Raw genomic sequence first — 27,714 nt, forward strand, 5'->3', positions numbered from 1 at the left:
TTTTTAGAACCTTCGCAGGGGGTGTATATAAAGGCACGCCATTTTGCGTTTGTTACACACCCTATCCTATGCCGGACTGTGAGATTTACTTCTGTTTACAGTCGTTTGCTGCTCGATGCTGACAACACATTCACATTTCTTACTCAGTAAATTTCACATTTAGACGGAATGCAGGCTATAAAGTGTGTTGTCGTCGGGGACGGGTAAGATATCACTTTTACCTTCATTTGGCGGTATTTTACATTCCAAGTAAGGCAGTGGAGAGTTTTACCAATATGGCGACCGTGTTAAGAGGATACCCTGTTTCCGCGTACATTTTAACCCAAGTAATTTACCATTGCAGGCCCTACATACACACCAAAGTGTCATTTATAAGCTTTACTCCGCTGTTTATTATTAGAACTCACGATGACACGACAGCATTAACGCGATCTGTGGCTTTTGATTTTAAGTGTGTTATGGGCATGTATCTGCACCATTTTTTTCATTCTATTAATGAGTATACACATGGGTGATATTTGCAAGGCCACGGATACTGTCCACGACTTTCATGCTTAGTGAAGTGATTCGGAATCAAAAAGTTGCAACACTGTCTGGCAATACAATTAATTTAGTTTGTTAAAAGTTGATTTAATTTAATAAGTTCCAGGGTTCAAGTTCAAAAAATATCCCCACACCATAACGCTTTGCTAAAAATGTTAAGATTAATTTGGTAACTGTAAGTGTGTGAAAACTTTGTAAATGAGTGATCTCCAAATGTGTGAAAACCTTGTAAAACAATGGCGTGGTGTCAGTTGTGTAAATATACAGGCACTTTTGTTTACCAACCCTACAAGGAAGTACATGGGACGAAACAGAACACTTCCTGGAGGGACGGCTTTCAAAAATTTCGTAGTTGAACAAATAGGAAATAACTGCAATGATATGTAAATTTTACTTGGAGTGCATTCTTATTTATCCAGTGTTACTTCCCTTTCATTTTTCTTGTCAACAAATGGTAGACATACTTTAGTATTTACACCCTTTATTTATGTTTATGTAAACATCTTGAGTAAAAATAATCATTTAGCCATTTTTACTAAATTTGTTCTCACCAAATTGACAATGGACTTTAAACCCTAATGTGACAATTGTTTTCCAATATGTCTGTACATGTTGTACCTCAGACAAGATGAAGGGTAAAATGCTTTAGAAAGGATCTCTATAATCTTTACCGAATGAGTTATTTCTACTTTAGTTTATTAATGTTTTTATAAATATTTGCAAACAACAATGTCTAGTTTTCATTCTAATTCAAATATTTTAATGTTGATATGGTCAACATTGTCGATGGGCATACATCTGCAGGACGTGCTTGCATGTCAATCAAGAAATAATTTCCATATTGTTTATATCATTAATACGCCAAAACATAGACCCTATAAACATTCATTTTGTGTTTTTTCATGCATTGCACTATAGTATGTAGAATACTTACCAATATGTGCATTTCATCTGCATTTAAAATTTGTATTACTGTAGAATACTTTATTTTCGCTTGGAATTTATTTTCGCTATTTTCGCTGAAGGGATGATTCCGTGAAAATAAAATCCAGCGAATACTGTAAAATGACTAATGTTCACTGCGTTTAAATTTCACTGATTTACCATTTCAGGCATATTCAGTAGGTTTTAAATTCACGGTTTTATCATTTAGATAATGTATTTTATGCTAAATTTTACATATTCGCTGGGTTTTAATTTAGCGCATTTTCCCGTCAGTGAAATAAGCTAAATTAAAACCCAGTGAATAATTACCCCCTTTACAGTATACTTTTTTTCCTATATTTCACATTAAACTCATGAAAAATCAGTGAAAATAAATTCCAAGCAAAACGCTCACAAATCCTTTTCAGCGAAAATTAATTCCAGCGAAAATAAAGTATTCCACAGTATGTTCATAAAGAAGGACCAGACAATTCGCTGTTAATCTGAGCAGGTCACAAATTTCAAATGAATATGACGTATCATGCAGAATCCAAGAACATGGCTATACATTTCTCCAATATTGTTGTAATTTTGATCCTATTTGTAAGGGCATATATTTTGTTCAAAGCCAAAATATTGATGGCAGGATTTGCAGCCACACACTTATTCAAAATGATCTGGTTACTGATTGCATGATCTGAAACTAACATCACTAAATTGATCAGCTGGTATTCTAACAGTCATGATGAATTTGAGAGCCATTTTTACCTTGCCCGTACCATCAAAGATGGAAGGGAAAGGTATATTAAGGGGAAAATTTTGTCCGGCGTTGTTGTTGTTGTCGTCGTCGTCGTCGTTAATAATTGTTATTGTGTGCATAATAACTTTACTAATTCTATTCCAAACTTTATCAAACTTGGTCACCTTATTCATCAGTATAAAGTCTTCCCTGAGTTTGAACAACAGATGTCCTGTATGAAAATATCATGTAAAAATTGAGAAAATCTGATAAAATATTTTGACTGTTTCTACTTGACTGATCACTGGTGATACATATCAAAGGTCACTGATCTCAGTGGAAATATGCATTGTTGTATGTGTTCAATGAAGCAAATGATTTATCTTGTAATAATATCCTTGGTAATGTATCTCAGAATCTCATATTGGGTTTCAAAACCAACTCATGGAGAGATTGCACAGTCTGATACACATTTGCAAACCTACCAATAAAATCTTTACAGAAAACAAGATGTCAGAAAACCACTCCTATGAACTGGGTGCCTAACTTTGATCAAGATCTGAAGCTAATAGAAAATCTGTTTAGTTCAAAGTTATCAAATCAAAAACAATACATAAAAAATACATTAAAAGCAAAACATTTCATCCACATTTTAAAAAGAAAATTATTCTAAAATATATGTATTCTGTATTTGACAAACAGTTCATTCGACAAATGAAAACTCACAGGAATATGTTTCAGCTATTAGAACAGAAAGATAGAGTTTTTATAATACTGGTTTAAAAACGCACTTCAAAGATTGCAGTGTTTGAAGATGTAGATTTTCAGGAGGCAACAGTACTGTTGACTTCTCCCTCCACTGGACACCAACTAACTATTTAAGTTGATTTGCATACAAAGCAGAGCTTGAAACATGATAGCTATTCATAAAGGGTGTTTTTTTTTATTTTTCATATACCGTACTCGACCGCGTTAGCGCCCAGGGGCCTCAACTCGGAAAATCACGATTTTGTAGGGGTGGGCGCTTACGCGAGCACCCCCCTCGAAAAAAAGTGCAAATGAAAATTTTGATTCATCAAGTGACAGATTACGTCTTTGAGAGAAAATCAAATTACTAAATTAGTTGCGTCGTCATTTATTTTCACAATGAATAAACAGAAATTATCACAAAAAATACGTACATTTTATTACAATATTAATTACGTACCGCCATAATTTACGGAATTAAAAACATTTGAGTTTGTTGGAACACAGTCGAAGTCAAAATTGTCATATTTCCACTGACGAAGTTGTTGGATCGTACGCAAACTCTCGATGAAAATCACTTTCCGCCATGATGCAATTGCAGATTTGACCTACAGCAGCGTCCTTTGACCTAATGGGTCAAGTTGGTTATTAACTAATCAGAATGCTGTGTTGCACTGACGCGATTCTTCGAAAATTCCCGAAGACTTTCCGGTAACGCAATGCGGAAGTGAATAATCGATGTTGAAGTACGATCTCTTGATTTCAGCGAATAAACGACATGGTTTTCCGAAAAACTAGTAACTAGCCATTTTTGAGAGGTAAACTGAATATGGCATGAAATATTTATCGCATTTTACTTGTATTAACAGGTCATTGTCGAAACGTAATTTACGCACGGTTACCGTGTTCTACGCATTCACATGTTCACAGCGATCGATATCCACGCTATATCATATAAAAACGATTACCAAGATTCATTACGCAAGACCAAGTTTTAAATTAGTTGCATTTTGAAGGGGTGGGCGCTTTGCCAAATGTGACCCCAAATATAAAAATTGTGCAAAAGTGGGGGGTGGGCGCTTGCCCGGGCATGGGCGCTAACGCGGTCGAGTACGGTAATACAGTGGTCACACAATGAGGCAGTTCATATTTGTCTCAGTGAATCATTAATTTTTGACAGACACCTGTACAAAATACTTGGACTAAAGCCAGCTAAAATTTTCTGTTATCTTGCATGTTTTATGAATCTAAATGCAGCACTTTTTTTTTCAATGAGACATTTGTTTTTATACTAAAATATCTGAATTATGTCCCTTAAAATAATTAAACAAATAAGGCACCAATGTTTTTGTAAGATATTTACATCTTTTAAGGACATTCGGTAGACTGATTCCCCACTGTTGGTTCAACCCCAAAACTTGTTTGTATTCAAAATTAATTATGACAATGCATATTTATATTGAAACAAACTATGATAAAGGGAATTATATTATATAACAAAGGGCAACGCCACCAGAGTTCAACTATGTTTTTTTATTTTATGTCATTCTAAATATTTCACATTTAGTGAATCTGTAATTGTGTCAGCAGTTATTTTTTATCATACCATTGCCCTCACCCACTCCAATAATCCAGCTGGCAGGCAACCATGCTACTTGTTGCTTGCAACTTTTTATGATAAACATTTTGTAATGACAGTATATAAACGTAACTGGTATTTCCCACGCCCTACTCTTGATTTCCACTGACGTGATACTTTACATGACAAATATTAGAACAAAATTGTCTATAAAACATTATATATGTTACTATGTTCAACGGTATTAGGATATTTAGTTTCTCATAGACTTAATATTCCATACCCCTGCTAGCGAAAATATAATTTTAGCCACCTTGGTTGAGCCAAGTTAACATCTTGTTAGGCAAATTGGGCTATATTGTAATAAAGGCTTAGTTTGACCAGGAACATCGTTATTCACAGAAATAAATGTGCTGCTAATAGTGGAATAATGATTTTAATGTGTGATATTATTAATTGTCAATTAGTAATGCCATAAGCCATCATACAATCATACATCATATGACATTATTTTTGTTCTCTTATAGTGCGGTTGGTAAAACCTGTTTACTCATCAGTTACACAACAAATGCATTTCCAGGGGAGTATATCCCAACTGTGTAAGTACGTCTTCTATTACAAACAAAATGAACATCTCTGTATTTTTTTTCAAACATGGTTTACATCATTTCATGGATCATGATATAGTACATAATGTACATAAGCATATTTTATATATATATATACACGGTGATAGAGGAATTAATACACAACTACATGAATATTGAAACTGGACAGCTCTGTTTCGTAAGGTACAAGTACCTCACTCATCAGGTGCTTTATGTTTAATAGTTCACTGCACCAAAGAGCATACATTATAAGCTTCGCAAATTAACATATTAATTAAAATTAAATGGAAAGTTTAATTGTTACATATTAGAGCTTTTGATCTGTGTCGGCATGATGATACAAGTTCATTTCTTTTGTTTAGTGTGGAGTGGTGGGGTCTAAAAATTATTATAAATTTTTCATTCAAACATAAAATGCATCGTTTGCTGGAGCTATTATACAAGCTACCATGAGCATGAATTTTCCATTGTATTTTTACCTTGCCCGTACCATCAAAGATGGAAGGGAAAGGTATATTAAGGGAAAAATTTTGTCCGTCGTTGTCGTTGTTGTCATTGTCGTCGTCAATAATTGTTATTGTGTGCATAATAACTTTACTAATTCTATTCCAAACTTCATCAAACTTGGTCACCTTATTCATCAATATAAAGTCTTCCCTGAGTTTGAACAACAGATGTCCTGTATGAAAATATCATGCAAAAATTGAGAAAATCTGATAAAATATTTTGACTGTTTCTACTTGACTGATCACTGGTGATACACATCAAAGGTCACTGATCTCAGTGGAAATATGTATTGTTGTATGTGTTCAATGAAGCAAATGATTTATCTTGTAATAATATCCTTGGTAATGTATCTCAGAATCCCATACTGGGTTTCAAAACCAACTCATGGAGAGATTGCACAGTCGGATACACATTTGCAAACCTACCAATAAATTCTTTACAGAAAACAAGATGTCAGAAAATCAATATAAGCACTTTTATGAACTGGGTGCCAAACTTTGATCAAGATCTGAAGGTAATAGAAAATCTGTTTAGTTCAAAGTTATCAAATCAAAAACAATACATAAAAAATACATAAAAAGCAAAACATTTCATCCACATTTTAAAAAGAAAATTGTTCTAAAATATATGTACAGTCAAACCTGTGTTAACGACCACCTGTGCAGAGCGGCCACCTGCTCATAGTGACCACCTTAGTACAGTCCCTTCGCAATTTACACCTTAAAGACACTGGATATAGCGACCACCTGTCTAACGCGACCAGCGACCACCCTATTGTAGACCTATTCACACTTTAGCCATTGTATAAAGACCACCAACATTTCCGTCAGACGGTATCAGCAAAAAGACAATACCTACTTGCGAATCGCTAACAGGAAAGTGGCCATGTGTTACGTTCAGATTACCGAGTACGCAATCTTTAGGGCTAAGAGACAGGGGTGATCATCGCAACTTGGTTTGTAAAGTTGCGAAAAAGTAAAAACAAAAAGTTGAATATCATCTGAATGTAACGTCTGGAGACTGGAAAATTTTAACAACAAATTAAAACAGTTTCATTTAAAGTTTGAAATGACAAACTAGCTTGTTTCTGATCGGTACTATACTATGGATCCCCAGCCGGCCAGCGGCACTTCTGTGGACTGTCTCGCACATGAAGAGCAAATACCTCCCGTCTCGAAAACAAAATAAACAAATGAACCAGTTTTATTAAATGAGAGATGTTTTATTTACCTTGTCGACATGAAATATCCAAACAAAATTGTAAAACATTCGTTTATTTCGTTTTCATCGCGGGATTGCAAAATCCAACCTATTTTGGCCGCCATGTTGTTTGTTGTTGATCGTTATAAATTATGCTAATGAAGCTAGCGCATGGGCAAAACGTATTGTTATTGAGGGGTCATCTCAGGATTATTCTCAACGAAAGATGTTTTTGACTCCCATGTGCGAAGCACAAAATGGGAGTCTTTGCAGTTAGTGTGTCTGTATGTGTGTATGTGTGTATGTGGGTATGTGTGTATGTGGGTATGTGTGTATGTGTGTATGTGTGTATGTGTGTGTGTATGTGTGTATGTGTGTCTGACTGTTCCACTGCTATCTCAAGAACCATACATCGGTTTTTGATGAAACTTGGTGCATAGATGCTCTGGGCCAATGCGCAGATTTGATTAGGTTTTGGTAAAAATCCATGCTCGTTAATTACCTAATTTGCATGATAATTAGCTAATTTTTAGCTGTTCTATGACTGTTCCACTGATATCTAAAGAACCACTCATTGGATTCTGATGAAACTTGGTACATAGATGCTCTGAACATATGCGCAGATTTGATTAATTTTTGGTAAAAATCCGTGCATATTAATTACCTAATTTGCATGATAATTAGCTATTTTTTAGTGGTTCCATGACTGTTCCACTGATATCTAAACAACCACTCATTGGATTTTGATGAAACTTGGTACATAGATGCTCTGAACTAATGCTAGGTTTTGATTAGTTTTTGGTAATAATCCGTGGATACTAATTACCTAATTTGCATAATGATTAGTCAATTTTCGGTTTTTCCACTGATATCTCAAGTACTAATCATCACATTTTAATGAAACTTGGTACATAGATGTCATACGACACTGCACAGACCTGATAGTTTTTATGGTAATATCAGTACATATTAATTACCTAATTTGCATAATTAATTAATTTTCAGCATTTGATATAAGTAGTTAGCATTACATTTCAATGAAACTTGGTACTTACATACTCAAGGACTATGCAGAGATTGATTGTTTCCGATAAATATTTGTGCATATTAATCACCTAATTTGCATAATTAGTTAATTTTCAGCTTTTCCATGGGTATCTCAAGTACTAATCATCGCATTTCAATGAAACTTGGTACATAGATCCTTTAGGACTATGCAGAGACCTGATTAGTTTTAGGGTAAATAATTGTGCATATTAATTACCTAATTTGCATAATTAATTTTCAGCTTTTCTACTGATATCTAAAGTACTAATCATCACATTTCAATGAATCTAGAATTATGCAGACCCAATTAGTTTCCGGTAAATATTTGCGCATATTGATCACCTAATTTGCATAATTAACCAACTTTCACACTGATATCTCAGGTACTATACATCACATATCAATGAATGTACATGGATGCTGTAGGACAATAGACAGACCTGAATAATTGTGGGTTACAATCTGTACATATTAATTACCTAATTTGCATAATTAACCAATTTTAAGCTTTCACACTGATATCTAAAGTACCGTAAAAACTCCAAAATTTCGACCGGTTTTAAATAATTGGTGTTAGAAATGTGACGTGTTTTTAGAGTCAAAATTAAGGTGCTGTCACGGGGTAGGCTAGCATCCGACCACAAAGTGATAAGAGGCACGCCTTCACCTCGTGTTGTGGGTTCTTTGACACCCTACTGATTGAAATATCGAAAATAAGCCAGCTAATGCCTGGATTGTTCCCTGTACAACTTATGGTAGTACCAGACCCACTCGCACACAATTAAATGCACAGTAATATCGTAAAGGATGGTTTAATTGTACAACCGGTTATGATACACAGAATTCGCTGATATGAATCAACGTAACAAAGATATAGGTCGCTGTACAATAGGAAAAATTAACACGCATGTCAGGGCAGGATAAAGCAGTGGCGTCCCATGAATAACCAGTTTACTCAACCCGAAACCGGGATGATTCACAATAGGCAATGCACCTTTTACGTATGGAACGACGCCGCTGCTTAACTGCGCCGACGTGCGTGCGAAACGTTGAAGCAGGAAACGGGCTGTCACAAAATACAATTAAACTAATACTGTTACAATTTCAAATAATACAATAATTTAACCACTAAATTAGCCAAATAGTTACCCAAAATACATTCAAAACACAGCCAATGGTCCCTAGCCTAATGTGCGTGTAATGAGCGTGATAATTACCGGCTTCTGTCGGGTTATAGTAGAAACGTTGCTACATGTAGATTCAGTTCGATACTCAGGCCTGGTTTCTCGTAGGATACCTTGTAGGATTCGTGTCGAACACAAAAGTTCCGTGGAACAGCACGTAGAAAAGGAGCCCAGTCTTCCACTGTATCTACACAACGTCCGTCGACTAGGCGAGTAGCTTGCACACCACGTGGGGATGAACTAACTCTCCCCGTTCACTCGCAACACAAGGCTGGCTCCGGTTGCTGTCGCTGCCTCAGTTCTTAATGTTCTCTCCCGCGGCTGCGTCTACCTTGACCTTTTATAACGTCCCCCACCTGGAATCATTGTCATGGCAACTGAACATAGTTGGAATCTGCTTACACAATACACTGGTGCTATCATTCTTGGTAGTCACTTAACCGGTGTTTGTAATCAATAGCCGGCACACGTATGGCACGCGTCTCTTTATGAATGGAGTTTTGGGGTGTGTAAGTGTTTCAAAGTCTACTAGCTCGGCTGTGAAATAATCCTACCTCTGGCTGTATTTTAATATACCTTTTCTCCAAACCCTAAATTTAACCCGGCATGTATACCATCACGAACCTTGTGACAGGTGCATTTTCGGACGGTCGAATTTTTCAGAATAGAAATCAGCAAATGAAAAAATGGGGATGATAGACAGTGTGCTTCATTAGTTTTTAAAAAATGCAATGTCCGTCAATTGACGTAAACTTCCTCATGTTTCACGGTAAAAGCAAAGGTCGTGGCCGAGTTGTAACTCAAAATCTAAACAAAGTCATCAATCAGTGAGTATTATGACAAGCAAAACAAAACATCAAGGCGGAGAAGAGGTCAGCACAAAACTAATAGGTCAAAAGACAAAGCTGTCTCGCACTACCTAGGAAAACTTGCGAATGTTTGAAGTACAGGTACCCATTGGACAAAAGATACATGGAAGTTTAGCAAACTATCTCCCCGACCCAGTGCAATGTATCCGGTTAGAATCAAAGCTCACGTGTCCCTTATTTGCCGTAAATTCGCCCTTGGATTAAAAAATAAAATGGGATTTAAGAAAATAAAATGGGACTTTTAAGGTGTATTTTGGCGTCATTTTTCGGACATTTCAATCAATCCTGCCGGCTAAAATAGAGTCTAAGTTTTACCGTAGTCATTGACGTCTGTCTATTCAAGAGTACACGTGTATGATTTTTATCGTGACTAGCGTGAGCGGGTAAGCTTCCTTTCGAGAATGAGCTGTTATCACTGTGAACAATGTTAAATTATTCTTCAGATGACCAGTTTATTTTTTAAAAAAACTAATTTTTTTATTTAAAAAAAATCATGCCGTTTTCGCATCAAAATCCAAGCCAAAATATCGTACTACAACATCAATCTCTTCCGCATTGCGTTCAATAACATTAACATATTTAAATAAGCTATGGTAATTTGAACACGTTGGCATCATCCAGCTTTTTGATTGGTTAATTAGCGATTTGACCTATTTGACCTAAGAGAACATGGCGGATATCCTACAGCATCAAACGTTTATACGAGACCGGAATCATTCGCTTACGATGAAACTAAGTTGACTTTTATTTGTATTTCATAACCATTCAACAAATTTATTTTGTGTACATTATTATAATCACTACTGAGTACAGTAATAATCAACAATTCAGAAACGCAGCATGCCGAGATTTTTGTGTTCGTTTTTATTTGAAACTTCGTTTATTTAGAATATATTTTCGTTACCAATAAAATAAAAATCTCTCAGTCAATCAGAAACCCGGATTCATGCCTTCGAGGAAGGTCCCGTTTGAACGCTCACATCGGTTTTTTTTTTTCGTTTGGGGGAAAACTAAAACTGGTCGCAATTTTCGAATAAGAATGAGTCGGCAATTTTTAGTGGAGTCGAAAATTTGGAGGTAAATAAAACACCGAAACCCGGCAAACAAATAGGCGATCGAATTTTTAGAGGGGTCGAAATTTTGGAGTTTTCACGGTACTAATTATTCCATTTCAATGATACTTAGTACAAAGATGCTCTAGGACAATGTACAAACCTAATTAGTTTGGGATAAAAATCTGTTCATATTAATTCCCTAATAAGCATAATAATTCATAATTTTTTGGTTCTAATCACATTTCAATTAAACTTGGAGACATAGATTTTCTGTTACATTGCGCAGACCTCATTAGTTTTACACTCAAATCTGGTCATATTAATTTTCTGATTTGCATAATTAGTTTTCAGCTAAGTAATTTCGAATTATATTTAATGTGTCTCCAATACTCTCAGCACATGGGAGTTCTTTCTAAGCTTTCTTTGATTTATTTTGATCCTTTTTTTTTTATAAAAGATAATATCAATAATTTGCAATCGAGAAAATTCATTTCGTTTGGGCAGTTTTGACACGTCGATGCTTGCAACAAATAACTGTAAAATTGCGTGTACGATCATTGTGTTTCATTTCCGGTTCGTTTGACTTTCTGATTCAACACTGACAGTTGGATCAATCGTTATGAGTTTGGTAAATTTTGTTTATTACCAATGCTTCTTCATTTTTAATGCTTGTTTGTTTTTTCAAACACGGCAACTTTGCCTGTGCATTTTGTCACAGTCTACAATCGACAATACTAACGATGGGACTGATTACCGCCTGTGATGGAATATGTGTAAGAGACTAGGGAATAAGACTGCATGGCGAGAGTCTGAAAAAGCTGAAACGCCAATGCGGCCGATCGTTGACAGTCGTTCTGATGCATTAAATACATGAATGAATCCATGGGCAGAATCACTTGGTTTCAGTGAATTTACATGATATAATTTGTAGTAAAAAAATAAAGCTGTGTAATTATCCAGATGAAAATGAGTGGCTTTTATTAAAAAAGACCTGTTCATTGTACAATGTGTAGGTTTGCTTTTATGTTTTACTTATGATCTCCCTTAAAATTCCCGCCCTAATTAATATTCATGATTGAATGAATAAATTAGGCCACCTCCATATAAAGACCACCTGTCTATAAAGGACAGTTTGGCTTAGTCCACTGACTGTCCTTTATAGACAGGTTTGACTGTATTCTGTATTTGACAAACAGTTCATTCGACAAATGAAAACTCGCAGGAATATGTTTCAGCTATTAGAACAGAATGATAGAGTTTTTATAATACTGGTTTAAAAACGCACTTCAAAGATGCAGTGTTTGAAGATGTAGATTCTCAGGAGGCAACAGTACTGTTGACTTCTCCCTCCACTGGTCACCAACTAACTAGTTAAGTTGATTTGCATACAAAGCAGAGCTTGCAATATGATAGCTATTCATAAAGAGTGTTTTTTTTTTTACTTTTCATATAATGCAGTAGTCACACAATGAGGCAGTTCATATTTGTCTCAGTGAATAATTAATTTTTGACAGACACCTGTACAAAATACTTGGACAAAAGCCAGCTAAGATTTTTTGTTATCTTGCATGGTTTATGAATCTATTCACGTCTAAATGCAGCACTTTTTTTTTGTGATGAGGCATTTGTATTTATACTAAAATATCTAAATTACTTTGAATAAAGCTGGAAATTATGTCCCTTAAAATAATTAAACAAATAAGGCACCAATGTTTTGTAAGATATTTACATCTTTTAAGGACATTCGGTAGACTGATTCCCCACTGTCGGTTTAACCCCAAAACTTGTATTCAAAATTAATTATGACAATGCATATTTATATTGAAACAAACTATGATAAAGGGAATTATATTATATAACAAAGGGCAAGGTCACCAGAGTTCAACTATGTTATATTCAATATCTTTTTCTTTGAGTGACCAGACGTATGTTTACTTAGTTTTGTCGCATTTCTGGAGGCCTGATTGTGAAATGAGTGTGGTTTCTGTATCTTGTTTTGAACTCATTACTGGTAAGTCTGACGTATGTTTCGCTGGTGTGTTCGTCTATACGCGTAAATTCTGCTTGGTATACGACGCCAGACTGCAAACACTTCCCGTCTAGTGGACATGTTTTTTTTTTCTGGCAATTGCATAACTTGTTGGCTTTCATTTCGTCAGTGGTAGTGTTATTTTTGGTCGCGAGTCGGTGTTTGCTTTTCTTGTTGATGGTATCTTTGATGTTGTTCATACAGCTATAGCTGACTATGATTGTATTTCTGTTAAATATTTTCTTGAGGTTGTTGTCGGTTTAACGCCCAACCATATAAACGTACACTAGTCTCCTGTTAATTGGTGAGAGGAGCAATATTGGATGCCTACTGATGTTAGTGTTATATTGGGTGCCTACTGATTTTAGTGTTATATTGGGTGCCTACTGATTTCCAGTGTGTATTGGGTGCCTACTGATTTCCAGTGTGTATTGGGTGCCTACTGATTTCCAGTGTGTATTGGGTGCCTACTGATTTCCAGTGTGTATTGGGTGCCTACTGATTTTCAGTGTGTATTGGATGCCTACTGATTTTAGTGTTATATTGGGTGCCTACTTATTTCAGTGTATATTGGGTGCCTACTTATTTCAGTGTATACTAGGTGTCTACTGATTTTAGCTTATATTGGGTGCCTACTGATTTCCAGTGTATATTGGGTGCCTACTGATTTCCAGTGTGTATTGGGTGCCTACTGATTTCCAGTGTGTATTGGGTGCCTACTGATTTCCAGTGTGTATTGGGTGCCTACTGATTTCCAGTGTGTATTGGGTGCCTACTGATTTCCAGTGTGTATTGGGTGCCTACTTATTTCAGTGTAATTTGGGTGCCTACTTATTTCAGTGTATATTGGGTGCCTACTTATTTCAGTGTATATTGGGTGCCTACTTATTTCAGTGTATACTAGGTGTCTACTGATTTTAGCTTATATTGGGTGCCTACTGATTTCCAGTGTGTATTGGGTGCCTACTGATTTCCAGTGTGTATTGGGTGCCTACTGATTTCCAGTGTGTATTGGGTGCCTACTGATTTCCAGTGTGTATTGGGTGCCTACTGATTTCAGCGTATTTTGGGTGCCGACTGATTTTAGTGTATATTGGATGCCTACTGATTTTAGTGTTATATTGGGTGCCTACTGATTTTAGTGTTATATTGGGTGCCTACTGATTTTAGTGTTATATTGGGTGCCTACTGATTTCCAGTGTGTATTGGGTCCCTCCTGATTTCCAGTGTGTATTGGGTGCCTCCTGATTTCCAGTGTGTATTGGGTGCCTACTGATTTCAGTGTATATTGGGTGCCTACTGATTTTAGTGTTATATTGGGTGCCTACTGATTTCCAGTGTGTATTGGGTGCCTACTGATTTCAGTGTATATTGGGTGCCTACTGATTTTAGTGTTATATTGGGTGCCTACTGATTTTAGTGTTATATTGGGTGCCTACTGATTTCCAGTGTGTATTGGGTGCCTACTGATTTTAGTGTTATATTGGGTGCCTACTGATTTTAGTGTTATATTGGGTGCCTACTGATTTACAGTGTGTATTGGGTGCCTACTGATTTTCAGTGTGTATTGGGTGCCTACTGATTTTAGTGTCATATTGGGTGCCTACTTATTTCAGTGTATACTAGGTGTCTACTGATTTTAGCTTATATTGGGTGCCTACTGATTTCCAGTGTGTATTGGGTGCCTACTGATTTTAGTGTTATATTGGGTGCCTACTGATTTCCAGTGTGTATTGGGTGCCTACTGATTTCCACTGTGTATTGGGTGCCTACTGATTTTAGTGTTATATTGGGTGCCTACTGGTTTTAGTGTTATATTGGGTGCCTACTGATTTACAGTGTGTATTGGGTGCCTACTGATTTTCAGTGTGTATTGGATGCCTACTGATTTCCAGTGTGTATTGGGTGCCTACTGATTTTAGTGTTATATTGGGTGCCTACTGATTTCCAGTGTGTATTGGGTGCCTACTGATTTCCAGTGTATATTGGGTGCCTACTGATTTTAGTGTTATATTGGGTGCCTACTGATTTCAGTGTATAATAGATGCCTACTTATGATGTGTTCTTAGCAGTTTGGTTGTTGATTTTCTTGGCTTGAAATTGATTTCTACTTAAAATCTAATTTTCACTTGTCACACGAGTTTGAAATGCCTGTATGGTTGAAGTGTGGTACACAATGTATATGTGACTAGGAATTGATCTTTGTATGTAGATGCATCACATATCAGTCTTGCTGAAATACTAATATAATAATTGTGTATATACCAGTATACATAAGTCATTTGTTTTAGGTACAAGAAAAACTTTTATGCTAATGTTCACTATAATAATATATATTGATCTATACCTAGAAGTTTGATAGTAATGGTGTAACAACTACTTTTCTGACCAAATTGCCTTGGATCCAGCCTGACTTCCTTGATGCCATTGAACATGGCCATATTTCATTCAGAATCTCTTGTACCTTGAAATTTAGTGACTCAAGAATACGAAAGAAATTAGTTTAAAATAGTTGTATAGGATACATGTCAAATTTGTGTTTTTTTGTGGCCAAATTTTTTTGTAGTTTTATTCAGGATTATTAACCGTTATTGTGTTTGAGGAGTCTATAAGAATATTAATAAGCAAGTCATAACTATGAAAATGGAGTTGCGAATTCTCTGCTCTAATTGTGAATGTTGAAGATAATCGGTAGTCTGGTCACCCACCCTTCTTGTAAACTATGCTAGTCATCAATATGAGAAAATGTTTTCTCCAAAAACAGAATCATAGAATTCATGTCATTTAGGTGAGCCTAGGTGATCAAGCTTATTGAGACTGACCCTATATTAAAATAGATACACCATGTTTTATCTTCCATCAGGAAATCCACCAAATTTATGTGGTACACCAGCAACATTTCCTGTTTAAAAAAAATAGTGTTTACAAAGTGTTGCATTACTGCTTAACATATCTTATTTCAGTTATAAGAATGATGATTATTTTTTGATGACACGTAGGTTGAGAATGTGAAATTAATTCACCCGAAGAGACCACATACGACTGGTTGAATTCTTGAGCTATAACAAACAAACATCATTGATCTTTGTTCTGCTGTCATTTGTAAATTGTGTGAAATTTGTATAAATATTGACAGGATTCATGGCCATGACTTGGACATCTCAACTAACAGCTGTTATATGCCTTACTTCAATCATACTACATGTCATATGTGTCAGTCAGTAATACTGCAACTAACAGCTGTTATATGCCTTACTTCAATCATACTACATGTCATATGTGTCAGTCAGTAATACTGCAACTAACAGCTGTTATATGCCTCACTTCAATCATACTACATGTCATATGTGTCAGTCAGTAATACTGCAACTAACAGCTGTTATTGGCCTTACTTCAATCATACTACATGTCATATGTGTCAGTCAGTAATACTGCAACTAACAGCTGTTATATGCCTTACTTCAATCATACTACATGTCATATGTGTCAGTCAGTAATACTGCAACTAACAGCTGTTATATGCCTTACTTCAATCTTACTACATGTCATATGTGTCAGTCAGTAATACTGCAACTAACAGCTGTTATATGCCTTACTTCAATCATACTACGGTACATGTCATATGTGTCAGTCAGTAATACTGCAACTAACAGCTGTTATATGCCTTACTTCAATCATACTGCATGTCATATGTGTCAGTCAGTAATACTGCAACTAACAGCTGTTATATGCCTTACTTCAATCATACTACATGTCATATGTGTCAGTCAGTAATACTGCAACTAACAGCTGTTATATGCCTTACTTCAATCATACTGCATGTCATGTGTCAGTCAGTAATACTGCAACTAACAGCTGTTATATGCCTTACTTCAATGATACTGCATGTCATATGTGTCAGTCAGTAATACTGCAACTAACAGCTGTTATATGCCTTACTTCAATCATACTGCATGTCATGTGTCAGTCAGTAATACTGCAACTAACAGCTGTTATAGGCCTTACTTCAATCATACTGCATGTCATATGTGTCAGTCAGTAATACTGCAACTAACAGCTGTTATATGCCTTCAATCATACTACATGTCATATGTGTCAGTCAGTAATACTGCAACTAACAGCTGTTATAGGCCTTACTTCAATCATACTGCATGTCATATGTGTCAGTCAGTAATACTGCAACTAACAGCTGTTATATGCCTTACTTCAATCATACTACATGTCATGTGTCAGTCAGTAATACTGCAATTAACAGCTGTTATAGGCCTTACTTCAATCATACTGCATGTCATGTGTCAGTCAGTAATACTGCAACTAACAGCTGTTATATGCCTTACTTCAATCATACTGCATGTCACATGTGTCAGTCAGTAATACTGCAACTAACAGCTGTTATATGCCTTACTTCAATCATACTACATGTCATATGTGTCAGTCAGTAATACTGCAACTAACAGCTGTTATATGCCTTACTTCAATCATACTACATGTCATATGTGTCAGTCAGTAATACTGCAACTAACAGCTGTTATAGGCCTTACTTCAATCATATTACATGTCATATGTGGCATGTTATTAACAGACCATAGTTATACCTTTTACATAAGCATTTGAATTTTCTAATGCTCATCATATATCTATTATATTATGTATCTGTCAATAGAAATCACCTGGCCAAAGTCTGTCAACATATTATTGGTGTGTGGGCCAAAGTTATCATGTTTGATAATATCACTGGCATCACAAGTATACCTTTCTTGTTTAGTCTGAACTTCCCAAACATATCATGTCGGCTATACATAATGTACTTTGGGGTGCATGTACAGTATTAATTTATTGTTCCAATCAAGACTGATTGGTTTCCTGCTTCATATGCTGTAGTGTTTATAATACATGTCTGGAGGTCATGCTGACACATGCATTGACCACACCCAACTAGAACAGGCTTATTGATATATTGTATAGTTATTCAGCTCTTTACCTCAATTATCATGCATATTTTGGTAAAAGCTAACTGAAATGAATCATTAATTTATTCTATGGCACTGTACAAATAGGTTGGTACTTGTATGTAGGGTGTATGCGATATGGAGGTCAGTTCAGATATATTACAGTGGAAGTGAGGGTGAATGTTCTCACAAGACCTCTGAATGACAAAGTGGGTGTGTCCCCTGTGTGCAGATAATAAAAATTGCTCTAAGTGTAATTCTTACTTGCTGGCATACATGATGATCTTGCTTGTTGTCTGATATTTTAAATGTTGTCCACCTATAAGACAGTACTTGAATGGGAAAACACTCTGGACCATAATAGCTTGATTCTGAATAAGACATGTAGACAAAAAAAAATTGTTTAAATAAAATTTAACCGAATGAAAACATATTTAACCTATTAGTATTCAATAAACCTTGACTTTATTGTTGCCTGTCTGGTCTATTTGTGTGTGACAGTAGTACATGTATCTATGTTAATCAGCTTTGCATTACTGGCAATACAAATATTCCATTTTACCATACGATCTATACAACTACCTGTGTATGTTACATGTATTCATAATAGCCTGGTTACCCGACTACTGTTCTACTAGAACTGGATAGTTCCCAAGTTTTTGACTTGTTAAGATTTTACTCATTAAACATGTAAAATTTTGTCATGAAGAACGACACTGTACTTCTGTTGCTATGGAAACTGTTATATTATTGCATGTGAGGAAAACTGTTGTCCATTGTTTAGAAATTTAGTATATTCTGATTACATGTATCATTAATTAACATCGCGTTTATCTACTATCTAAGATCTAAGCAGCGGGTTCAGTCTTCATTGAATAGAGGGTAACCAGCAAAACGGTATTTCTTTTTTGCAATTCAGAAGTTAGTATTACAGTTATATTTTAATTAACAGTAGAATCGTTTATAATATTTATCTTGCCAATTCTGAAATGTACATTTTTTCATCATCAGATTTGACAATTATTCAGCTAATGTTATGGTTGATGGCAAACCAATAAATCTTGGACTATGGGACACAGCTGGACAAGAAGATTATGACAGACTTAGACCACTTTCCTACCCACAGACTGTAAGTACAACAGTAATGTTTTTATTCATTTATTGTGAATATTATTTCTATGTTTATTATGTTTAAGTAACTGATGTGTGAAGGAATGTGTAACAACAATATTCCAATTAATTTTCTCTCTTGTAAAGTGGAATTGAAATTCTTGTTTATGTGTGAATATTTCCCGTTGAAGATGTAGGGGTATCGGTTTATAAGTTTATAACAGAAACTCTCAACCTCTGATCTTTGTTCATTTTCAATCAGGCAGTTTCAACTTTGCACTTTAACCTCTATCCTTTCATGTTGCATTCACAAGTTAAAGTTGTTTTTACTGAGAATAAAACAACATTTGATGTTTGGTGTTATTTCAAATGAAAACATTGATGTAAGCTGTCTGTTGGTCTGTCACAGCATGGTACTGATAAAAGATATAGCGTGGCAGTATTAAAGTTTTCAATTCATTGCTCTAGGCTTTAGTAATTTGAAAACGTGCATTGTTTTTCATTTATAGATTGCTTTTTAATGACAGATTTGAGAATCTGCGAACTAAGAGTGCATTTTAGTCTTCCTTGAATTGTGTTTAAGCCCAAATTCTGCTTCTAGGGTCCTAATTGTTTGAGTAATTTTGAGCATTTTAAATACAAGAAAGGGTCCCATTTTTGATAAATTGTCAAGTTCTTCAAAATTGTACATTGGTAATCCTTTCATCTGCATTAAAATACATAATTATGACCATGGTTTTTTTCAAAGTCAGTATTCCAAATATGGTATTGATACTGGTTGCCAAGGAGATTAAAAGGGGAATTATCACAAGGCAATTACAAATCACCACTATCAGAATTAGAGGTTTCTATGATGTCACAGTTATACATAATCACACAACAATGTTCGCAAGTAAATTCTTTTCTTTTTTTTAAAAAGGCCCCCATATTTAACTAAATTTGTTTAATTCTGATCGTGGTGATTTAAAACAATGATAATGAATCCTCCACATCATGATATTGGATTTTATAAAGGGTCTAGATGTGATAATGTGTTCTGTGTGCACATTATGTTGCCATAGATCCTTCTTCTCATCCAATATGACACTGTGTGTGATTGTTCAAATATGGGTGGGTGGTAAGAATGCATTTGGGATGTCACTAATATATAGAAGATATTATTTGGTAATCGTAGTCCTAAATAACTATTAAAAATAACTAGACGTTTCAAGCAATGGCTCTTTATCGATAGCATAGAAGAAAGTGTAGTCACTAATGTCGACTTTTGCAATAGTGAGTCTGCCATATTGAAATTGAAGTAAATTGTTGGGCAAGCGTTGGAGAAAGACTTATTCAGTTTAAGACTTTAGTGTCATGTTTCTAAACTCTAATTAGTTTAGTAGAACTTGGGTCAGGGTGCAGTGATTGAAGTTGTGCAATTTAATCAGCAATGGTTTGTGAGTGCAGAGTTTATAACATATAGAAAGCAATAAACATGTGTATAGTTGTTACTTATGCACAAACTCTTTGCATTATCAGTTTTGTCAACCACAATAGTATCAAATTAATAAAGGAATGGGATAATCACTAATTTCTGGGAATCTTGTGTGTGGGTGTCACATGTCATGTGACTTGCAATATCATATGACTAATCATGTAACTTGCGACCTATATATATTTAATGTTATAAGGCTGAATAAAATAGTATGTTTCTGAAAACTTTGAATTGGTAGGGAAGGAAGGTAGGTGGTGGAAAAACAAAAAAACAAACAAGTCTATTTGAGATGAGGCATTCTCAACCATTTACAAAGCCCATGATCATATATATGTTTTCTAAAAGCTATAGGAAAATTAGGTTAAGAATTGGCAGTTTCTTGCTGATCTTTCATTCTGTTTTTCAATTTTTTTTTGTTACTTTGCAAAATAATAACCTTTGAAACATGGTCTCAGTCTCTATGTGCCTCATACAGTGTAGTTACATGTGGGAATAGTCTTTCAAAGTCATGGTGATGTCTGTGATCTTTTGGCTGTAACTCAAAATCCTAGTCCCATAAAACTGTCTGATATGTCAAACACACAACTGTGTTATTTTGGATCATATACTATTTCATTGATCAGCTTATGTTATATAATAAACTCAGAGTTCAGCTAATTATGCTAAATGTTTTGCCATTCGTGTAAAGAAGCCTTATTGCTGGGCTGAGGTTCTACCAAAAATGTACATTTTATGCATTTCAAATAGCAATAATATACTAAGAATATATTCACTGAAATATAACATATGGTTACATAGAAGTACAACATAGAGAAGTACAACATAGAGAATTACAACATAGAGAATTACAACATAGAGGGTGTCCTTTCATCACACATGAATGGTGGTATGATTAAAGTCTGACAATGAATGAATGTTTTTGATTGCAATAATTATTTATTTCATTCCATGGTGTTTGGTAATTTTAAAAATAAAAACTTTAGACCCATATCTATTATGTGGCCGAATGCATTATGGCAGAGTGTCAGCCATTTTAGTGCTGAAAAATAATCATAATCAAGCATTTGTGTCATTCTAAAACCTGATGTATGAACAGATTATATTTTACAGATCAAATTAAAAATGCACAAATAGCATGTTCACATGTGTTTGTTTGGTTCATTTTGTGCTTGAGCAGATTACATTGAACAGAATGGGACCATGGTGCGCATTATTTTGTTGTTCATATCAGAATTAAAATGGCTGACTGGTGGCCATTTTGTATCAGATATTGAATGTCGAATGCCAGAGCCATATCTCTGGCATGCTTTGGCTGATTACAAATATTAGTTTAGTTTACTATTGCCCAACATGAACTGTCATATCATGAAATAATTGTTGCACAAGTCCTTGTGCAAGGTTCAATGACATGCAAGCATACACATGCATGAGTCACATTTCAAAGAACCATATGTATCTGTGAACATTGCATTATGGGTAACGTAGGAAATGAAATTATAACAAGATGGGTAACCTGTACATGACATAGCATAAACTCTCATAGTAAGGTTTGCGCAAGGGAATAGTCTTGTCATATTGGCTAATACTACATTGTTTTTATTAGCCAATTTCAAACTTGTATGCATGAATATATCAAATGTGTGGAGAAAATTGAAACATGCTATTATAATACATATGTTGTATTCAATTAAAACAATAGGTTTTTCTTGATGTTTAAGGAAAATTGCTGAAGATGATGACATACTGTAAAATAATGACCATTTTAATGAAATAATTCATGATTTGAAATCATACAATATATTGTAATCAAAACTGAATGAAATTTGCCGCTGGTGACCGTTGAAATGTTAGTAAAAACCCAGCATAGTGTATATCCTGATATATATTCTATAGATTGCAGTATTACTTGTACTATATATGTTTGCATATTGTTTCTGGTTGCTGTACTCCAATGCTATTTTATTTGTCTATTGAGTATCGGAATTCAGTATGGTTGCTATTTCATTGATTTTTCTGTTTTATTGATGTCCTTGTTATTCAAGGGAGCATCTCCTATAAATGTTTTTATCATGGATAAGCAATTTTAGTTTCCTATATCTATAAATTAAGTGATGTCATTTCACTGTTCATCTTAGTTGCCTTTAAGTTGCAGCTCTTTTCATCTAATTGTTTTTGTTTTAAAAGTTATTTAAACATTTTTATTTTGGCCTGTTGTAGTAATTATGTGTGTTATATATTGAAGATACCCAAACATACACCTTAAATTACTGCAATTTACAGTCCCATATTTGCTCAATTAGAAACACATCAATAGAAGTGCACATAAACCATGTACTTACTTTGGCCATATAAAAAGCCTTTTGTTATTGACATTAGCATAAAGCGAATACATGTACAGCATACTGTGTTAACAGGTCAGCTTGGTTCTATATCTGAAATACACATTTTATTTCTTGCAGGATGTCTTCCTTATTTGTTTTTCATTGATAAGTCCAGCATCTTATGAAAATGTTAGAGCAAAGGTAAGTTTTACACCTAGTACCTAGGAAGCAAGAGTTTATTAATATTCTCTCAACTGTATATGCCATATTAATTCAGTGTGACTTATCTTAGTACCTCTGATGATAAGTTAACTTGATTGTAGACACAAATTGCATGCTACGAATCAATATTTGTTGGTGGTTTTTAGACAGTTGTTAGCCAGACTGTTGGAGCAGTGGCATTACTACTTCATCAACTAAACTGTATAACTCTAATTTTCACTATCTGATGGCATAATACAATATAAAAACTCCTCATTAACATTATTTTATTTTTTTCATATTATTTCTCTATTGTTAAAACACTAAACTTATTGGAAAACATAAATAAGACTTTAAATGTTTTATTTATTTAAAAACAGCAATGACTGTATAGTTGATTATTTCTTAACTTGCTCCCAGCTGTCTTCTTTTGTTTGGACTTGATGCTTTACACCGAAGACTTGCCTGAATTAAAAAATTGGTGATATAAATGTCAGGTTGGAAATGTATGACATTTTCAGGTGGCTGCAAAAACAGTCATGAATATTGGGATACTTAAGAACAATGTGCAATATTGTCTATTCATGAATTTATTTTATTGAGAAAATGTTTTATGCCAATTTATACTATAAGATAATGACATTGTGGCAGGTGTTTCTGAACATGTACACAATGTAGAACTGTATACATGTCAATAACAGGTGTAGGTGTAATAAAGTAGAGGTAGGTGGAACATAAAACCAACAAGTTATTTGGACTACATGGAATCTGCATTGAACGCTTGTCTAACTTGTCTGCCTATGGTGTTGTTTCTTTCAGTGGTATCCAGAAGTTAGTCATCATTGTCCGAACACTCCAATCATATTGGTTGGCACAAAGCTTGACATGAGAGATGATAAAGAAACAATTGAAAAGCTCAGGGAAAGGAAATCAGCGCCAATTACATTCCCACAGGTAGGAACCTCTTGATATAGTCAAACCTGTGTTTTTTACATCCAAGGGACAAATATAGAAGAATGTAATTTATATTTTTATATCATTTTTTTCTCCAGATATTAAATTTTTTTTTCTCCAGAAATACTTTCCTGGTTAGGGAGACATCATAGCCACTGTTGTAAAAAAATTGAGTAATTGATTTCATCTATAACTATAACTTTAAATTGGTTGAAAGTTTAGAAGCCATATTGATGCCAACCAGACATGTTGTCATGGCTAAACGAAAATATTTTATTTCACCAAATGCTCAATTCTTTGTATATTTTATATAAGTTATTGATGCAAGTAGCTTATATATAACCTGTTGGCTGCAAAAAAGGGGTAAAAAAAGTATTGTTTTATTTTCATAATTGAAATAACCATTTATTTTTAACTTTTTGGCAGTATCTTTTTGTGTCTTTGCAATTTTCTGATATTATAATTAAAAACACAAGTAATCAGCACTCTGAAAATTTGAACTAATAAATATCAGTATTTCTCAAGCTACAGATGAAATGATTTTCTTAATTATGTCATACTTGCCCATAATCCTTTGCTAGAAAATCAAGATAAATACTGTTTTGAATAGTGATATAAAAAACTATAAATTGCATTCTCTTGCATTTGTGGACTCTATCATCTAGGAACATAATGTTTGTTGCTGTGTCTTCTCCTTTAAATAGGTCTTTTTATTTGGATTGGATAATTTTTTTGGAATCACCAATTGGTACATTTGACATAATAGTAATAGTAATAAGTAGATATAAAAAAAAACGAACAACAAAATTAAATCAGTAGTTTCACATGCTTGATAATTTGCATTCTAGGAATATATATGCTTGTGTTGCATTTTGTGATCATAACACATTTTGTTTCACTTTGTATTTGGGTCTTTTATATCACACTGGTAGCATGCCTTAGTGTCATTCATTTTACCTTGACGCAAAGTCAACCTGATTTGAACTACTAGTATTCTTATTCATTTTGTCATTGAGTGCAATGGTTACAAATTTGTTTTCATTTTTCTCCAAATTTAAGAAAAATGCCTGGGCTGACTAAGTTCAAACTTCACTCATATCATAAATCCAACCAATCATTTCATGACCTATTTCAAGATGGCCGAATAGCAGCCATTTTTGTTCTTAAAATCAAGCATTTCTGTTATATTGGATCGAGATCTGTCATATATGGATGGACTATATGGAAACATTGTATGTACATATGTTGCACATTAAAGTGCCTGTGCAGTGCCCACCCTCACGTTTCCCATTTTAGATCTGTGTCCCACTGAAATGGGCAGTTATTGATTTTTTTTGCTGAAAATGATTACTCGTATCCAAGTAAATTTGGTATATTTCTCGTGTAGTAGCCACGCCCACCTATCCTGAAATGCTCGACTGTTTTTCGGATTTCCGACTCTCGCCGAAAGTGCGACACCAAATGACAAAATGTGAGAGGAAGTCATACCCCTGAGCCGTAATAACACTGGTCATTCAGTATACTTTTAAACGATATACATTTTTCGATCTATTTTATTTTTTTTTTGAGAGAGTTTTTAGATGTTGTGTTGTGGGCAGTTGCAGTGAAACGTATAAGCATAGTGTATGTATTCACACGTTTCTAATCGATCCGAAGGTGCGACATCAGTGGACAAAAGCCACTTAACCTCAGATTCTTTTTATTTTGGAAAAACTGTCCTCGTCCATGAAAAAAAAAACTAGGTTTAAAGAGAAACGCCAACGACGTAAACCTGGCGCAACACTTTCAAATTCTATTTTGTCCAGCGACAGTGTACAAACGTGCACCGGTGTCGGTGACGATCAAGGTGACCAGCTACACCAGAACAGACATATTTCGCATCTAACTCAACCCAATGCAACAAAAATTGATACTATGTGTTCATTATGGTCCATTCTTCCTCGACGAACAAGTACATAAGTGACAATTTAGTCAAAGATGAGAAAACTGTACAAGAAATTTGCCTTATTTACATGTATCGGCAATGCAAGCTGCCATGCGACTGACGTCACAAGGGGAATTTCTGTATGCAAATGAGAAGCTAATGAGGAGCCTCGTTTTAAAATACACAAAAATAAAGTTGCCATAGACTGAGCTTAAAACACATTTTTTCACTTAAAAAAAAAATTCATGCTTAGAAACATAAAAATTAATAATATTTATGTATCAATGGATAATTTTAGGCGTGAAAATGGCAGCCATTTCACAGGTACTTTAAAGATTGTTGATTAGTGGTTATGTTAATGTTAAAAATTTATCAAAACTTGGCATGCCATGACCGGATCTCATGGAGAGAATTTCGTTCAAACATTATTGGACTCTGATGCATATCATTTTGTTTTGCCCTCGCCATTCATGGTCAAACTTTATATATAATAACTTACACGGACTAATGTAATGCAGATGAGAGAAAAGAAAAAGACTCAATATTAATCAATTAAATACTACAAATGTTTAAATTTTTGTGTCAATGAATGTTGAATGATCTACATCTTACATACATTTTAAAACAGTGGTGGGGTAGTTTACCTAAGCATTTGGAGTTGGTACCTTGCTTTTAGTACTTCCAATAGCTATGTGTGACTTGTGTCAGTGTGAGTTTTATTTGATTCTTCATATATCTACTTTAGTAAGTCTGCAATATTTAATCTAGTACTAATTCAGTGACAACCATGCTACCAATAAAATACCACAAAACTCTGCATCATTTAATCTAGTACTTATTCAGTGACAGCCATGCTACAAATAAAATATCACAAAACATGTGTATTTTTTGGCTGTGGCATTTAGTAAATGTTCTATTCATGTCATGAACAAAAACATTGTAACCTACAGTGAATATTGCAAATGTTTTTGAGCAAGTTACCAATCAGGAATGAAATAAACTACCCTGTCTACTGTCTACTCTAAGCATAATGCATCAGTACATAACAGTCATCTGCTCCATGCATTTATAGCTTCAATCATTTTTGTCTACCATGCTGTTATACGCTGTTCTCTTATAGGGTCTTCAAATGATGAAAGAAATCAGTGCCGTGAAATACTTAGAGTGCTCAGCCCTCACACAGAAAGGCGTTAAGACAGTTTTTGATGAAGCAATTCGAGCCGTTCTTTATCCACCAAGAGTTGCTAAGAAGAAGAAGCATTGCAAGATACTTTAAATGAACGCTTTCCTGCATTATTAAATAGCTAGCTTTATCGCCACCATCATTGTATCAATATCTGAAAGTGTTTTTTTCTATTCCCATTCTCTATAATCCTTTGGTCCATTTCCTAATTGAATCATCATAATTAAAAATTCACAATCTCAGTTAACTATTCAGCTGATAATAAACCTCTATCGCTGTAATTGCAACTACCGGCGCACCATAACTTCACCACGGTTTATTCCTAACTTTCAGGGCATGAAATTGGCTACGGATATTGGTCCCAGTGTGGTAAAATATCTGGAATGCTCAGCTCTGACGCAGAAAGGGATCAAGACAGTATTTGATGAAGCTTGCAGGACTGTCTTGTACCCTGCTAAAAAAAAGACATCCTCATCTAAGCGTTGCATGTTGCTGTAGGATGAAAGTTGACTGCTTGGTGCATTCTCTTTTTTTCATAATTGAATACACAGTTTTGTATGCTCAGTA

At 34.7% G+C, this 27,714-nt stretch overlaps 1 protein-coding gene across 1 annotated transcript; it reads left to right on the forward strand.

Moving 5' to 3' along the window:
- LOC100373423 (ras-related C3 botulinum toxin substrate 1) lies at positions 1–27,714 on the forward strand. Its single transcript, XM_085502592.1, has 6 exons — positions 1–203; positions 5,060–5,131; positions 18,992–19,109; positions 23,024–23,086; positions 23,906–24,040; positions 27,085–27,714. The coding sequence occupies exons 1-6, from the start codon at positions 169–171 to the stop codon at positions 27,238–27,240; spliced, it is 579 nt and encodes a 192-aa protein (XP_085358718.1). The 5' UTR covers positions 1–168; the 3' UTR covers positions 27,241–27,714.

The sequence above is a fragment of the Saccoglossus kowalevskii genome, chromosome 8 (genome assembly GCF_978046115.1).
Source record: "Saccoglossus kowalevskii chromosome 8, keSacKowa6.1, whole genome shotgun sequence".
Classification (NCBI taxonomy): domain Eukaryota; kingdom Metazoa; phylum Hemichordata; class Enteropneusta; family Harrimaniidae; genus Saccoglossus; species Saccoglossus kowalevskii.

What these genes read in the sequence shown, in the direction of transcription:
- LOC100373423 (XM_085502592.1), top strand. Translation starts at nt 169, where the DNA reads ATGCAGGCTATAAAGTGTGTTGTCGTCGGGGACGG. An exon ending in CACTTTCCTACCCACAGACT is followed by an intron (nt 19,110 to 23,023) that starts GTAAGTACAACA and finishes TATTTCTTGCAG; the next exon opens with GATGTCTTCCTTATTTGTTT. An exon ending in CGCCAATTACATTCCCACAG is followed by an intron (nt 24,041 to 27,084) that starts GTAGGAACCTCT and finishes GTTCTCTTATAG; the next exon opens with GGTCTTCAAATGATGAAAGA.